This window comes from Strix aluco, chromosome 1, assembly GCF_031877795.1.
Source record: "Strix aluco isolate bStrAlu1 chromosome 1, bStrAlu1.hap1, whole genome shotgun sequence".
In the NCBI taxonomy this organism is placed as follows: domain Eukaryota; kingdom Metazoa; phylum Chordata; class Aves; order Strigiformes; family Strigidae; genus Strix; species Strix aluco.
In genome coordinates, this window is record NC_133931.1 from 122,259,515 (window position 1) to 122,274,798 (window position 15,284).

Below are 15,284 nucleotides of genomic sequence, written 5' to 3' on the forward strand. Positions count from 1 at the left end.
ACAATGCTAAAAACATGTCACCTGCAACACTGAAAGTACAATTCAGCCATATGAGTTCATTTACTATTTGGCTTCATTGCTCAACTTGCCAAAAAATTATTCACCTTTCCTATATAATCACTGCTTATTAGGTTGACATGGGTTAATTGAGAACTAGACTATAATCAACTGATTTAGGCCTTGACTTCCAACTAGATATGTCAAATTTCATCTAATTGCATGTGGTATGGAATTGAACAGGGCAAAATAGGGAAAGAAATGAAGAAATAATGTCCCTGTAAGTTTTACTTCTCTTGAGAGAAGTGTGAAAGAAATTAAATTCTGCAGTCTTCCTTGGGTAGATCTACAGGGTGCAATGCAGTGTCATGCCAGAGATTTCTGAGATAGCACAGAGCAATCTGACATGTCTGTCTAGCATTGCACAGGGCTGAGGAGAGATACTGGCCTGGGACCCCAGCAACAGGATAGCTCCATCAGCATGACAGTCAGCTTGGACTAATGAAAAGTCAACATAAAGGTCTTGGTGACTGCTGGCATCAGCCTTCTCCTAAACATAACTCCTGTCTTTTAGTGTTAAAGACACAAACTCTTATGTGTGTATAAAGTCATGCAGACACATCAGCAAAGGGCAGGGGTCATCCTATTGTTTGGCTTTTACGTAAGTGATACTCTGTATCATTAACAAGAACAATTTCAGTCCTATGATTTTGAAAATATTTCCTTTTTTGCCATGTATAGACAATTCAGTAATTATATTTTATATTTTCCTGCTTTCTCTTATTTGCCTGCAGGGAGGGCCTGTATTTACAATTAAAGTACATCACTGGCGTTAACTCAGGAGGGTCCTTACAGTGAACAGAAAAGATTCTGAAGCCACCTCCTTTCTCAAAGACTGTTCTTGTGATGTAAAACTGAAACAGCCATGTTATAAATAAATGAAAAGTGATGTCTTATAATGACTATGAATCATACTGCAAATCATGCCATGCCATTGGGTTGAAATGCAGAATAATATATTTGTCATTTCCAGGCTCTGAAAGGGGAGGGATTTACACCCACACTTGCATGAACTTAATTTATATAGCTCATTCTGCACTGCTGTAGTAATATCTTTGGAAACTGCTACAAGATAATATAATGAAGTTTGATATAATCTGGCGTAGTGTCATGTAAATTAAAGTAGACATCTTACTTAGTTGGTATTACAGGCAGGATATGGACACTTGTAATAGGAATATTAGGACTGGTATAAATGAAATATGAATGGAAATGTGCGTCTAAGTACCAGAAGAAAAGAGTCTTAGAAGAATGGCCTGTGATCTGAATGAAGAACGTTTGTTCACAGCAATAAAATTGAGGAAAGTGTTGCTTACATCAAGACCAGAAGGCCTTCACTCACATAAAAACACAGCACAGACAGCTAGCAAGCGGAACACCCTCTAAATCTGACAACAGGAGGATGACTGCAACATTACAGCACATCACATAACGCCCTTCCTTTTCCTACAAGCCCACCAAGGAAACTGACTGTAGGCATAAAGATGTATATATTCCAAAGCAAAACCAGATAATGACCTTGCCTAAGGATTATGGAGGCTGAAGTAAATAAGGTTCTGAGGCAAAAAAACACCCTGTAACAACTGATGATTGCTAAAGGGTGTAAAGGATCTGTCCAAAAACTATTTCAGCAAAACAAACCTAAGAGACATGATGAAGACTTGCTAGCTGGTGTCCCTTATTCTCTGTGGCTCTCACAAATGATCCTGGCCAGGCCACCTGAACACACACACACACACATCCTAGTGCTTTCTATGTGGGTGCGAGTCAATGAAATCTATGAGAGAATGAGTGGGACTGACACACTTAGAGATTCTGTAAATAAAGATCACCTTCCCCTTCAATAAGGTCTGTGATTTTCATACTAATGTCCTACAGGGAGACATGGGAAAACTATGTTGTCAAAATCAGAAGTTCATTTTTCCCCTCATCTGCTCAGTAGCAAAATAACCACCCCGACCTCTGCAGCAGGGCATGCGCAGGACAGCAAACTGTTCCTACTAGATCGTGACACCGCAAACCTCCGCATTAATATATGTCTGTCCAAAATGTTCTGTATTAGGATATCTAGAAACAAATAAAGGCAGATTACACTGAACAGGACCCAAGTCTAATTAAAAAAGAGAAGGAGCATTGACAATATTTGGGTGTACAGGGATAGGGTTAGGAAAGCCAAGGCAGGTCCATCAGCAGCAAAGAGGCAAGTAGGGAAAATATGGTCTGCTGCTGAACGGGTGTGGATGACATGGAAAAGGCTGAGATACTTGATACCTTCTTTGCCTCGGCCTTGACTGATAATCCCAGGTCCCTGAGACCAGAAGGAAAGTCTGGAGCAAGAAAGGCTTACCCTCAGTGGGGGAGGATCAAGTTAGGGAACATCTGAACAAAGTGGATGGGACCTGGTCAGTGCTTGGATTTGAGAGGAATAAATAACAGTGGTGCAGTCTGTGCTACTTCCATCTTCCAGCTGTTAGAAACAGCAGTAGTCAAGTACTCTTTTTGTGTGAATTTATGTACTTTGGAAAGAAGATACCTAAGTAATTATAGTAGTTCAGGCTAATTTCTCTCTGACTTTTAGATGCTATTAAAGACAAGGAAATACTTGTGACTGAGAATCTTCCACATAAATCTATAAAAACAACTACAAGGTGTAAGACTGCAAGACAGCATTTCCTGAAATAATTGGAAATAGGATAAAACATTGATCCATATAAAAAATTTTCAATTTTATACATAGATATATACACCTCTAGACTGACGCATGTACACACCTGCATACACAGACACATTCCAAACTTGTATCTGTCTCATCCTTAAACTAAGCAGTGATTAGCACTGACAAAATACTCTTCTTCTGCTAACAATTAAAATTAGTATTCAGGAGGATTTTCATCTATCACCTTTCATAAAACCCAGTAATTTCAATAAAACAGAGAAAGCAGTATTTCACCTAAAATTTGAATCTTAACTGTTCTGCTCATACAGAATTCTGGAGTATTTCTGATTTCAGCATGATTATTTTTTTTTCCTGGACATGTTATTTCTTCAAATAACAATACTGAATAATGATTTAAAGATGGTTAATTTATTTCTCATGGAATTATTTACAAAGTTGAGATGACCTTTTTTGAGGCTTTTCACCCTCCTCTTCAATTTCACAAACTTATAATTACAACTCTATTCCTTTTCTGTTTTACATCAAATTATTTAAATTAAATCCATCATTATTTAGCTTAGATGCTCTAGTTCCTGAATATGAACAAAATAATTGTGAGATTTTCAGTTTTTAATAATGGAATTTCAGTGTTCATTAAGCTTATCAGTAAGCTATTATGAACGCTGCACTTTAAAAATTATGTTACCACTCATTTATTTTTTTACTGTAGAATCATACGTCACTCACGTTATTCCTCAAGAAAACAACACTGCATTTGCATCAAACCGATTATCACTGTGTTATGTTGCTTAGATACTGTAAATTTCAAGATTAATGCATTCTATGTAGGCATTTTACTTGCAAGTAGCAAGCACTGCTTCACAGAATACACACTCAGAAAACATTTGGTATAATCTGCAATTTACAACCTATTATAGAGAAGGAACAATGTAGTTTCTTGAGACAAGTTTTTATATGTTCAGCAATATTAAAGCTTTATCAAAATATTCCATACATACCTGTTCCCAGGCAAAGACATGTTGATTGAAGTAGAACTGAATTTGTTCATTGGCAATGTTGATACAGAGTTGTTCGAAAGAATTTTTTTTGAAATTCTCAAAGCCAAAGATATCAAGAATTCCAATGTTCAAACCATCATCATTTCCACTGCAAAGATTAAATAAACTTTCTATTGTTGTATCTTTATTTTACACTGACTAGCTTCATTATTATTTCACAAAAGGAAAAAATGTGCCAAATCAGTACATCAGTTAAACAGAGTGATTTTTGCTAAACTAGATATCTCTTAAAAAACCAGACAATTTTTGTTTGAAATACAATAAATGCACATCAAACATTACTGTATTTGCAGACCAGATACACTGAATCACAAAATGACCAAGTCAACTGATAAGCGTATAGCGGATTTGCAATTTTATTGTTAATATTTGCTAGTTATTATTCTATTGTAAAAAGCTGACTACAGTACAGAAACAACATGCAGTTCTTTTTGTTGCTCTTGTAATAAAACAGGCTTTACTCACCAGCATCTTGAAATTAAAGAGTGCTGTCATTAAATATTATTTCTTCATATTGTTTACTCACAACAATTAAAACTGATTATTTTAACATGAAAGTCAAAAGAACGAATAGCTAGACCTTTTATGCATCTAAATAACTACTTTAAGTACTGGAGTGTGGTATGAATTTAAATTACCAGTTAAGTTCCAGAGAAGTACTGCTACTAAAAACTTCATTTTTGAATTTTAGCCAAGGCATTCTGAGAGATATGTGGTCATTTCTGCAACTGGAAAAAAGCTCTAATATTCGTATTTATTTGCTGAAATAAAAAATTAAAAAATTAAGAGGATATAATCTTATATCAAACTGAAGTTGACATTAGTGTCTTTTCCTACCTAAATTAAAAAAAAAATCACATTCTATCTATAAAACTCCTTTGAGGGGCTATCTGTAACCAATTTTTTTTTTTTAATAAAAAGTGTAGGAAATTGGGTATGAAGAACCAGCCTCAAGATACTCACGAATAGCACCTGAACCTCTTTATGAAGTCGACCTCAAAAATGCAAGCATTTCATTGTGGAGGGATCAAAGGTATTTATTGATTTTGACCTGAATTTGGTGACTATTTTAACTGTCTGGAAATTACATTTTTGGTGAATAGACTGCTGAAATTTGTCTGACCCATTCCTTCTCATTTCTAATTACGTGAAAATAGCAAATACAAATTATTTTACTACCACAAAACCAAAGCAGATTTCTGGGGTGTTTTTTTGTATAGTGAACATTTCAGGTTGAACTTTCTCCTTCCTCGCCAGCATAATAAATATTCAGTTTGAAAAGGACTCTGTAACAGGCACGTGAGAGAGGCACACAGGCTAGCAGTTGTTGCCCCTTCTACCGTTAATTTTATCCTGTCACTTACTGATTAAAGTTCTGTTTATTTCTGCTCTGCTGTAACCAAATATTTGAAAGTTTAGACAAATTTTAGGATTGCAGCCTTGGCTTTCCTCTGATGTTTCAAAAAAAAAAAAAAAAAAATCCAGAAAATCCAGATTTGCAAACCAAAGCTATTTAGTATTGATATTCCTCTTCAGGTAGTTATAAGTTTGCCCCTTTTCACTACTACTATCAGCCATAGAGCCCTGACCTACAGGATCTACAATGCAAACCACATAATTTCTTCTTTGATTAATTTGAAAAATATGTTATACCCTCATTTGCAGCATCTTTCTCATCTCTGTGTTTAAAATGTCACCTTGTAAGGGTAGGGTGGACATTAACCTCAGTAAATGTGTTTGGAAACTACTCTCACACATATATGAAACACACTCATAACAACAGTGACAGAAGCAAATAAGTGCAAATAAGAGCAGAATTCGACCTATGTAATCAACAGATGAATGTCAAAAGTTGACCCTGACAAAGTATAAAGGAAAAAGTAGTTAGTATGTAATTTACAAAGGGTTAAATGAGTAAAGGTCAAATAGGAGAACACCAGGCGCCTGTGCTATCCATATCTACTGTATTTTCACTGCTTACTATGAATAGGATAAAACCTTTTTTTAACATAAACAAAAAGGTAGCAGAGAAAAAGAAGAAGAGAACATTAAACACTTTAGTGTAGATGATATTATTCCCACATAAAACCTCTCTTTATTCTGGAAAAGATTCTTTTACCTTAAATGTTTGTCAGGTTTCAGTAAAGTGTTGATGCGATTGACTATCCAGCTAAAGAGGCGCCCATACAGTGCTTTGGCCATGGCATCTCTGACATCAGTGGCTTTTTCCACAGTGTTGGGACGAATAATTGTTTCTCCTCGAGTCACAACACAGTGAGAGGTGAGGGCCTCTTGCAGTTCATCTGCCTGAATACACAGCAAGGATGCACCTAGGAAGGAAGGTCAGAGGCATAGCTCAGAGGCAGATTTTGGAAGGGAAAATATGCATTTTTGCAATCAAAGCTGCAAGTGCAATATATTATGAATAAGGGCCAAATCAAAGTCTTGAAGTATGACTAATGAGGGTGTTCATGTCAAACAATGGCAGTATCTATATCTATACTGTCTATCAATAGACAGTATCTAATTTAGTCACCAATCTCCCTAGCTTTCACTGCAGTCAACGTGTAAGTGACTCAAAGCAGAGGCTATTTCTCCAAACTGTCTACAGAGAAATGCTAGGGAATCTAGGTGACTATGTCAGGAGTATGTAAGTAGTAAGGTGTGAATACTCCTCTCAGTTATAATCCATCCATATAAGCCACTGCTGTCCTCCTTTTGCTCCAAAAAAAGGGGTGGTGCTTTCCCAGTTTCACAATACTTTTGTATCCATGGCAGGAAAATGTGTAAGAAGATAGCGTGAAGACTTCATTGTCTTCCCACCTGTAATTATTGAGAAAGAGTAGCAAACCTTCTTGAGAATCTTTGCCCCTTACTCTGCTCTGCCTCCCAGCAGCCTATACTATAAGGTATCACTTCCAAAGAATTAGTGAGCCGTATTTCAACAGGCACATGTGAGAAACAAGTAATGAGTATCTGAGAAAGAAACTGGGAAAAAACTATTCAACATGTTAATGAGGTTCTCCATCAAATGTTCAAATAAACTTGGAAAAATTCCAAAGATTTTCTTTTCAGGCATCTGCAGTATTAGTCATGTTTCCTGAATGCCTGTGAACTGGTTAGTCAAATAAGGTGCATAACATGGATTTTTTTTTTCTTTTTGCATTTGAATTCAGGTGGGCTTGGAATTAATCTATCTTCAGCATTTAATGATTCTTGCAAAATATCCACGTAAATACAGTTTTCACAGATAACTCTCTTGCAATAAAAGAAATTCACTATCAAAACACTAAAGGAAAACAATCTTAAATCAAGAAAAATCACTCACAATTCTCAAGTGCTACTGGATTGGAAATGTTGCTCTTGTCAATCGTATGTTCAGATACCACTGCAGAAAATTCAATGTTACCCACATTTAAAATGGCAGCCAGGACACTGTACACACTTCCAAGTTCCTGAAAAATATATTAAAAAAGATGCAATACTTAATAGACAGATAGATTTGTCAGTTTGGTTTGTGCAATGGGCATGTGCGTGTGTTGTTTCCTGTTGTCTGCCACAGGCCCACTACTTTTAGGAAAACTGTTCTCAGCAGTTATTCCCTGTTCTGTACTCAGCATAGTCTTTCAAGTGTAAGACACTCAAAGAGGGCAAGACAAACTATAGCCTAATCTCTCTTCCATACTTGTCAACAGGACAGGGTTGACATAGAGTAGGGGAAGCACAAAACAGTGGTGAACATAATCCTCTTACACAGAATGAATTCAGAGGTTATTTATATCCACCCTTCACTGTGTCTGCAGGCACAATTGTGTCTAAAAATATAATACGTAGATCAACAAAAATATAAAAATCTGCATCTATGTTTCTTGGATCATGGAAACAAAGGTACTCCAAATAATAGGTCTGCAATGGCTCCCACCGACACCATCAGAAAAAGTTTCACTGGGAGAAGAGTGAGACCTCACATCTCTGATTTGGCAAAGCACTTTACCCTTCAAAATGTCAGTTAGGAACTGTGTACTCACCAAAGCACTTTAGTATGGACTTTACTTAAATATACTTACATTTCAAATTATTTAGTAGATTCTGAAGATGGATTCTGCCGTGAAAAGGCTAATATTAGTCTGAACAGTGAAATTATACATACAGTAAATTATTTTAAGTACTTATATATGACAAATAACATCATCTATGCAATTAATGAAATAATGCTTTCATTGCAGGTTTGACTTAGATTTGAACTGTGAATTTTCATCTGAACTGTGAATGTTTATCAGAATTACTTGATGATCTCTGAGTATTTTCTACTCAAAATGCTGACATGCTCCTGTAAAGCAGACCAGGTTTTAAGCTAGGAATCCGTGTTACTATATATGTATTTTAAGGCATGCAGTAATAGTGTATTCTATAAATAGCAGGTTTATAAGTTTTATAGTAGTTTTATAAGAAGCAGTTTTGTAAATTTGATTGGTATTTTATAACGATGGACTTTTCATAGTTGCACATCATTTTATCCTTAATATTCAATAGTTTGCTGGTACCATGTCAGTCATCATTTACTAGGATAAAATCCTTAATTGCTCTACAATACTTGATCTTGTTTTCAACACTTTCAGAAGTTAATCTAGCAGTTAATAAATTCATTATTCCAGTGACAGCAAGATAAACTAGGTAAGATAACTCTAAAAAATTATGCTCAGGATAACTGGCACACAGTTTACCTAGGTTTTAAGCAATCATTTTAAGCTTAGGGACACAGATGAAATGCAAAGCAATGGATAGCTTAACTTCTGCCATTATGCTGTACAGTATGTATAGCTGCTGACATTTTTGTGTCCTTTTCCAGTGTGCTTGAAATCTGGCTTGATGTGTCTCATACAGCATGATTATTGTTCACCCCAGGCAGTCCTTTTCTATTAATTTTGCTATGCAGCCTGAAATAAAACTGTGTGATTTTAAGACAGGGAGTATTGATAGTAGTTACTATTAAAGCCTGCCTGTCAGTTAAAAAGATATTTCAAAGAAATAAAGACTTGTTTAGGTCTCAGTTTTAATTGGAGTGGAGAAGATGTTCTGTTGAAGGTTTTCTGCTAACAAAACATGGAACATGCTCATACAGAACCTCCTCTGTGCACTGGGATGAATGTCCAAGCTTAAGGCGGTGTTACTAATAAGTGAACTTAGAAAAGGAACTCATTGTCTTACAGTATCTTTTTCTCGCTGAAAATAAATTGTCTCTGCACATGTATGCTGTATCAGAACCTCAGTGGGGGAAGATGACTTCTCTGTTCCTTCATTCTTGCAAACACAGCCTCAGATAGGCTAATTCACCCCATGAAGAATGTCAGAGAGGCTAACGTGGACGCAGCTCACATGTAACCATAGTTAGATTGCCCTGTGGTACTCAACCTGCTTCTGAAACTGGCAGGGTTCTACAGGTAGATAATTCTTTACAGATTCAGCTCACAGTGGCTTGCTGAGTTAATCAAGTGAAGATCCATGCTAAAACTGCACAATGTGGCCAGTGACCTAGTTCTAACGGGACCTTCAATATGTAAGGAAGGTCTCTTTTGGATGATCAGGATTATTGTTTCCATCCATCCAAGTGAACAAAAGAACCAGGAACAAAAACAGACCTGCTGTTTTTCATGGTATAAATTAGGACTTATCAAGGTCTCTGGTGCTGTGACAAAAGTGCTATCAGTGCTGAACTGTGCACATCCTTCCACGCTGCTTCTGGAAAGGTGAAAGTACAAGTGTGAAAGGATGTGACAGTACAGGTGCTATATTACTAAGTGCAGTTGCGAATAAGCAAGTAGAGGAGAAAGAGACTGTGAACGACACTGCTACTACAACTTAATGCAAAATGAGTATAGAAGAACAGAACAGGTGAACAAATCTGTTCTGTTAGCTATTCAAATATTTACATTGAGGGAAGCCAGAAATACTCAACTGAAGTAAGTAATTTTCTGGGAAAAGCTCCTTACAGCAGACTGTCCTGGTTTCAACAAGGTTGGAGTTAATTTTCATTGGGATGTCATGCCCAGGGATTTAGGTGGGCGGGCTCTCTCTCTCTCTGGCTCTCTCAGCTTTTCACTTGGGGCTTGCAGGCACCCCGTCTGCTCGTCAGGTCGTGTTGTTGCTGGGGGGGGGCGGTAGCCGTGCTCGGTAATCCACTGCTGCATTTTACCCGTTTTCTTTTTGGACTCACTATTGTTACTGTTGTTCTCTTGTTATATTTAGTAAATTCTTTTTATTCAACCTATGAATTCTCTTCTTTTTGTCCCTTCCCTATTTCACCAGAGGGGGGAGGGGAAGGTGAACGGCCGGCCACATGGCGTCTGGCTGCCCGCTGAGTTCAAACATCCACAAACACACAGTTTTGTTGAAGAAATTAAAACATACATCCATTTTGCAGGCTAGTGTTGTATTTCACAGATACTATATGGATCATACACCTACTGTTGCTTGTGATAAAGTCAGAGGTAAACTACAGCTGTAATACATCACTTCTCCTAAGAAGAGAGAACTAGGGTGCAGGATGGGGTTTCCTTCCCTTGCATCCTGCTTTATAAATCCAGAGGCCTGTTTGTATTTTAATTATACCAACAACAGCCTAAGGAGAGGGGTATAATGGCCAGCAAAGCAATGATATGAGATCATAAAGAAAGAATGGGTTCAGTTAATGTTTAGTGATGAGATTCACTCCAAACGGATGTAAAAACTTCATTCAACTTTACCCCTGGAGTTGTGAAAATGTATTGAGTTCATCAAAACTCAGATCAACTCAATGAATTTTTAGAACTCTCACCATGGACTTCATCTTAAAACAGAGATGAGGCTCATATTCACAGGCCTAAAATTATAGGCTAATAAATAGTTACAACATAATTTTCTATTCATTTAACTTGCAGAAGCCTTTTCTTCCCAATTACTCAGTTGTGCTGCATTCACTGATTTCAAAGTCTTGTTGACTCATACAATTTTATTAGTTTATCAGTGCCTTGAAACCTTAAAAATTTAAATGTGGTAATATAACAGTAAGTTGACCATGCAATATCCTAAAACATAAACACACTACTGCTAAAGGAAGAAAAAAGCAAGGGAGATTATTTGAATGCTTTATGTAAGTTTTTCCTGATTAAGGTGGCCACTAAAGTTCACCAAAAAAAAGGGTTATCAGCACTCACCTCCAGTGTAAAACCAATGACTTTGAAGCACTGTTCAATTAATTCAAACTGAGACTTATAAAAGCTATTGTTCATGAAATCTTGCACTATTCTGAAATGATCGTTTTGCAGATATCTGAAAGAATTGATGGATACAGAGTTAGAATGTAAATGAGGTTGAGAATTCAACACCACATTTCTTAGTAATCAGTTTATGTAAAAATAAACTGTGTTACCTGGGAGGTCTATATTCTGGCAGTTTATAATGTGCCAGTTTTTTCTTTTCTGCCAGACCAGCATAAATATAATAAAAAATATGGAAATTTTTCTCTCCTCTGAAACAACAGAAAGAACAAACTGGTTTAGTAAGGCAACTGTGTTACATTTACTGATGACATACATGCTATTATTAAATGTTATTTTAATAACAGGCAAGGCTCATGCAAACTCATAGAGGACTCTGAAAGAAGCTTTATTACACAAGTTCCTATAAAGTGAACACCCTTTCTGTGCCATTGTGTGTTTGTTCTGAAGCTGCCAGGGCAGCTGCTTGGTGCTACAAGCAGCAAAATGCTGCTCTGCTTTTGATGCAATTGGTAGATGCTGGGTGAGATCTTGCACATTGCTCACCCACTCACATGAAATAGGCTGCTTAACCTCCAGTTACTTTAGAAAATGTTCTGACCATGGGAGAGCTATACACTCCTGATTCACTGAATCCAGTATGTTTGTGTCCTTTAGCCCTGAACCAAGAAAGCACATAAGCAGACATTCAGCAAAGGGCCTTATGACTTGGCATGTTTTGCCTAAAAGTTAGGTGCCCAAACCCACGACAGAAGGTTTATTGCACATCCGAGGCTCCTGTGCACCTCATGAGAAAGATGAATGCTTAGGCGGAAATTTGCAACTGCCACTGAACCCTGAGATGGCCAAGTCAGTCACTATGAAATGGCAAAAAGGAACGATGTTCAAACCGCCGGTTTCTGCATGAGCTGAGGTGTGTGTCTCAGGAGCACTATTACATGCTTCTGTGAAAGAGGATCAGAGCCCAGTGCACTCCTCTCTGCATGGGGGGTACCTAGATCAGAGTCCAGTGCCAACTTAGTTTGCATATTTTACTGTGGACAGTCAGTAGTAGAAAACAAGATCAATTTAAGGAGTAGGAGCAGACCTCTTATCTTCCCCCTCAGTGTCTTAACCATTACGTTGCATAGCCATGCTTTGCACGTTCTCTGAAACCTCACTGTGTCCTGATGGTTTGTGTATTCTCTTGGAAAGGCAGGGGAACCTGTAGGTTCAAAATCTCTTGGCTTGAAGTGGGTCTGGAACTTGGGTCTCCCATTTTCTGGGTAATCAATCACTGGTTTTCTGCAAGAAGCCATTCCTAGCTCTCCATGTGAGTTTGGGAGTTGTGTTCTCCCAGAAGAGCAGAACAGACTGCCCCTGCAATGCAGGAACCCAAATGCCAGTTTTCTGCTCTGGCACAGCTGTATGAACCAGCCACCCAGTGACCTCAGTGAAGAGGAGAACACGCTTGACATAAAAGAGCTTCAGGAGCTCTTGGAAGTTCATGCCTCAAAACTTAACCTTCTACAGTGGCTCTCCTGCTAAATATTTTCTTGTGGATTCAGACATATCAACATCTATCTAAATAGTATTTGAGGCATTAAATGCTTTGCTGACTTCCTGTCTCAGCATGTGGCTAAATATAAATATAAACTGACAGACACAGAACAAACCCATGAAAAGTTATGTAAAAGTGGTATTTTAAGGAAAAAGCTGATTTCGGTCTGAAAAAGCAGTTTCTGTGCTTATAGAAAATACATGTCAATAATTTAAATGCCATTTAATTTTTCCATCATTTTATATTATGAGATACAAACATGACAGTGATTGATCTATTCTGCACTTGGTCCATAATCCTTTAGAACCAAATCCTAATAGATGCTCCACGATGTAAAACTAACACTTTGCAAACAAACAAACAAAGCTACAATACAAGAGGAAACATAGAGGAATTAAATCCAAGTGATATACTTAACACAATACTTCAAATTTCCACAAAGAAATTTATAACTGAACTACTAGGAAGTTTTTAATTCTTTACACATTCTGATACACTTCATATATCACATATGCATTATTATGAGATTTGTTTAAATAACCCAGGAGGCAATGAAAAAAAATCAGGAGTAGTTTTCAGCTAACTTACAGATCTATAAGCTATTCATATACCATTTATAAGAAAAGATTCCAGTACCTTATTTGTCTTTGTGTTTTGATCCAGTATAATTTCCTGCATTGTAGGTCTACTCTGTAACCCTCAAATTAGGTCAAATATAATTTTTGTACTTACACCGCCTGGTGGACAACTCTGGATTTTTCAAGGAGATACTCTGAAATCTGAGCTCCTACTACAGTGCCACCACAAGTGAATTTCATTTCCAAATATTTTCCAAATCTGCTTGAGTTATCATTGATGATAGTGCCTGCATTCCCAAATGCTTCTACCAGGTTATTCACCTGGAGGATCTTCTCCTGTAGAGTTCTGTTATTAGCCTGGATATGAAAAAGATATTGCTTAAAATTATCAGTAATCATTCAAATACATCCATTCTTAAGTGTTTCTTTCCTATTCTAGCTGGTATTGTGAAGTGTGACATCATCAGGGCAGCCATTCCCATGTGAATCATATGGAAAGAAAGGCATGTATATATCATGAAACCTGTCAGAATATAGCAGTCTGCAGAACTAATGGCTGGCTGGAAGAGATGACACACGTAATGACAACACCACCACCAGAACTAATCAATTTCTGTGGCCCAGCGCTCTGAGATGGCTGGCCTGTTTTTAGTATCCTTGTTAGCATCTGCTTACTGCTGCATTGCACCATACCAATAGTTTGCTTGCATCTCACCTGGGACATGCAAAATGGCATTTCATTTAGACAGTTATGGTGGTCACTTCCCAGAATGACCATGTCCCACTGACAGCAATCTGGTTGTGGAAGGACGAGGATTTTATTTAGTACAGTTTGGGTGATTTGAAGACACTCAATCAAACAAGGGACAGACCAAAAGGCACTCACTGCAGTGGGTACTTCCTTGCAGAATCCCCAAAATATTTTCAAGTGACCCTAGTTCAGGAGGGAGGAAGGGGTAGATAGATCAGCATCATGTTCCAATCTGACCTTACGGGAGTTCTTTGGAAAATTTATTACAGTATTACCCCCCTACCAATGCCCTGTCCATAGGTTCAGTCAATTAGGCCTAAGATAGCAAGCCTTACAGAGATATCCCCTTTGAAACATACCTTGCCCAGGACAGTGAGCTGCTGAACCAGAAGATGGGCACTTTGTGTCTTGCCAGCTCCACTTTCTCCAGAAATAACGATACACTGCAGAGAACAAGAGCATGACTCTGAGCTCATTACATATCTCTCAGCCTAGCAAGGGATAAAATTACGACACCTCATCTTTACCTGATCGGAGTTGTATGTCACCATGGACTGATAACCTATGTCAGCAACAGCAAAAATATGAGGAGGGTTGGCAGTCCGTTTGGCTCCAATATACAGTCTGGAATACTAAGTGTAAGAAAAATGAAAACGTTATCAGCGTCCCTTAACAACTTTTTTTTAATCAAGAGTTTAGTTTCATTTTCAGGTTAGTCTACAGCATGCTGAGGTTACCAGCAGTGATGTTTCCTGAGTGAGCTGTTACTGCACTCTCCCACGAATCTATGTACTTAGTACTATAAGAACTGCTAAAAAAGATGAAGCACAATTTTGTGTGATGTCAGCCCTGACTATGCTATGAAACTCAGATTATTAGAAGAAAATTTAATGTTGCCAAACATCAAGGACCAACTTATATTTTGATTTTATTTGTACTTCACATCCTCTTAGTATTTCTCCATGGTATTGATGTAAAAACTTAAGATCTTTTCTGTACCTGTAGTCTCTGATAATTAATAATGCCAAATTATTGTATTAACAGATTTTCATATCTGTCCCCTTTTGTGTAATGGAGAAGCAAATTCACAAAAGTTAAAATTTTACAGGGTTGCTTTGTGTACCATCTGATCAATTAAATAGCTATGGTTTCCCCAGCTGACTTGGGAGGAAAAGTCCCCAGCTCCTACCTCCAGCCATTCACAGAAGTTCTTCATGGGAAGTGGAGGAGAAGGAATGCTCCCTCCCACAAACAGGGGTAAGATTCACATGTATCTGCACTTATCTGCACAGGTACTACTTCTGAACTAGCTGCTATGGGCAGCTAGTGCCTTTATACTCTGTGGGATTCCAGTCAACAAATCTCAT

The 15,284-nt window shown here is 37.5% G+C and overlaps 1 protein-coding gene across 6 annotated transcripts in view; it reads right to left on the bottom strand.

Annotated features, from left to right (window-relative positions):
- MYO3A (myosin IIIA) overlaps window positions 1-15,284 on the bottom strand; it is a 125,668-nt gene that overhangs the window by 41,294 nt on the left and 69,090 nt on the right. For 4 of the 6 annotated variants that reach the window (XR_012624277.1, XR_012624278.1, XR_012624279.1 and 1 more), the window contains exons 12-19: window positions 14,445-14,549; window positions 14,277-14,360; window positions 13,321-13,523; window positions 11,201-11,299; window positions 10,986-11,100; window positions 7,121-7,247; window positions 5,912-6,122; window positions 3,733-3,880 (exon numbers count right to left, since the gene is read on the bottom strand). Coding sequence is in view for 3 of the 6 variants with exons in the window: in XM_074833703.1 (XP_074689804.1) it covers window positions 3,733-3,880; window positions 5,912-6,122; window positions 7,121-7,247; window positions 10,986-11,100; window positions 11,201-11,299; window positions 13,321-13,523; window positions 14,277-14,360; window positions 14,445-14,549 (1,092 nt within the window). In the remaining 3 variants the exon portion in view is untranslated. Of the gene's footprint in view, window positions 1-3,732; window positions 3,881-5,911; window positions 6,123-7,120; window positions 7,248-7,859; window positions 7,895-10,985; window positions 11,101-11,200; window positions 11,300-13,320; window positions 13,524-14,276; window positions 14,361-14,444; window positions 14,550-15,284 lie in introns of those variants that run through there. The other 2 variants (XM_074833726.1, XM_074833734.1) reach the window with 2 other exon arrangements.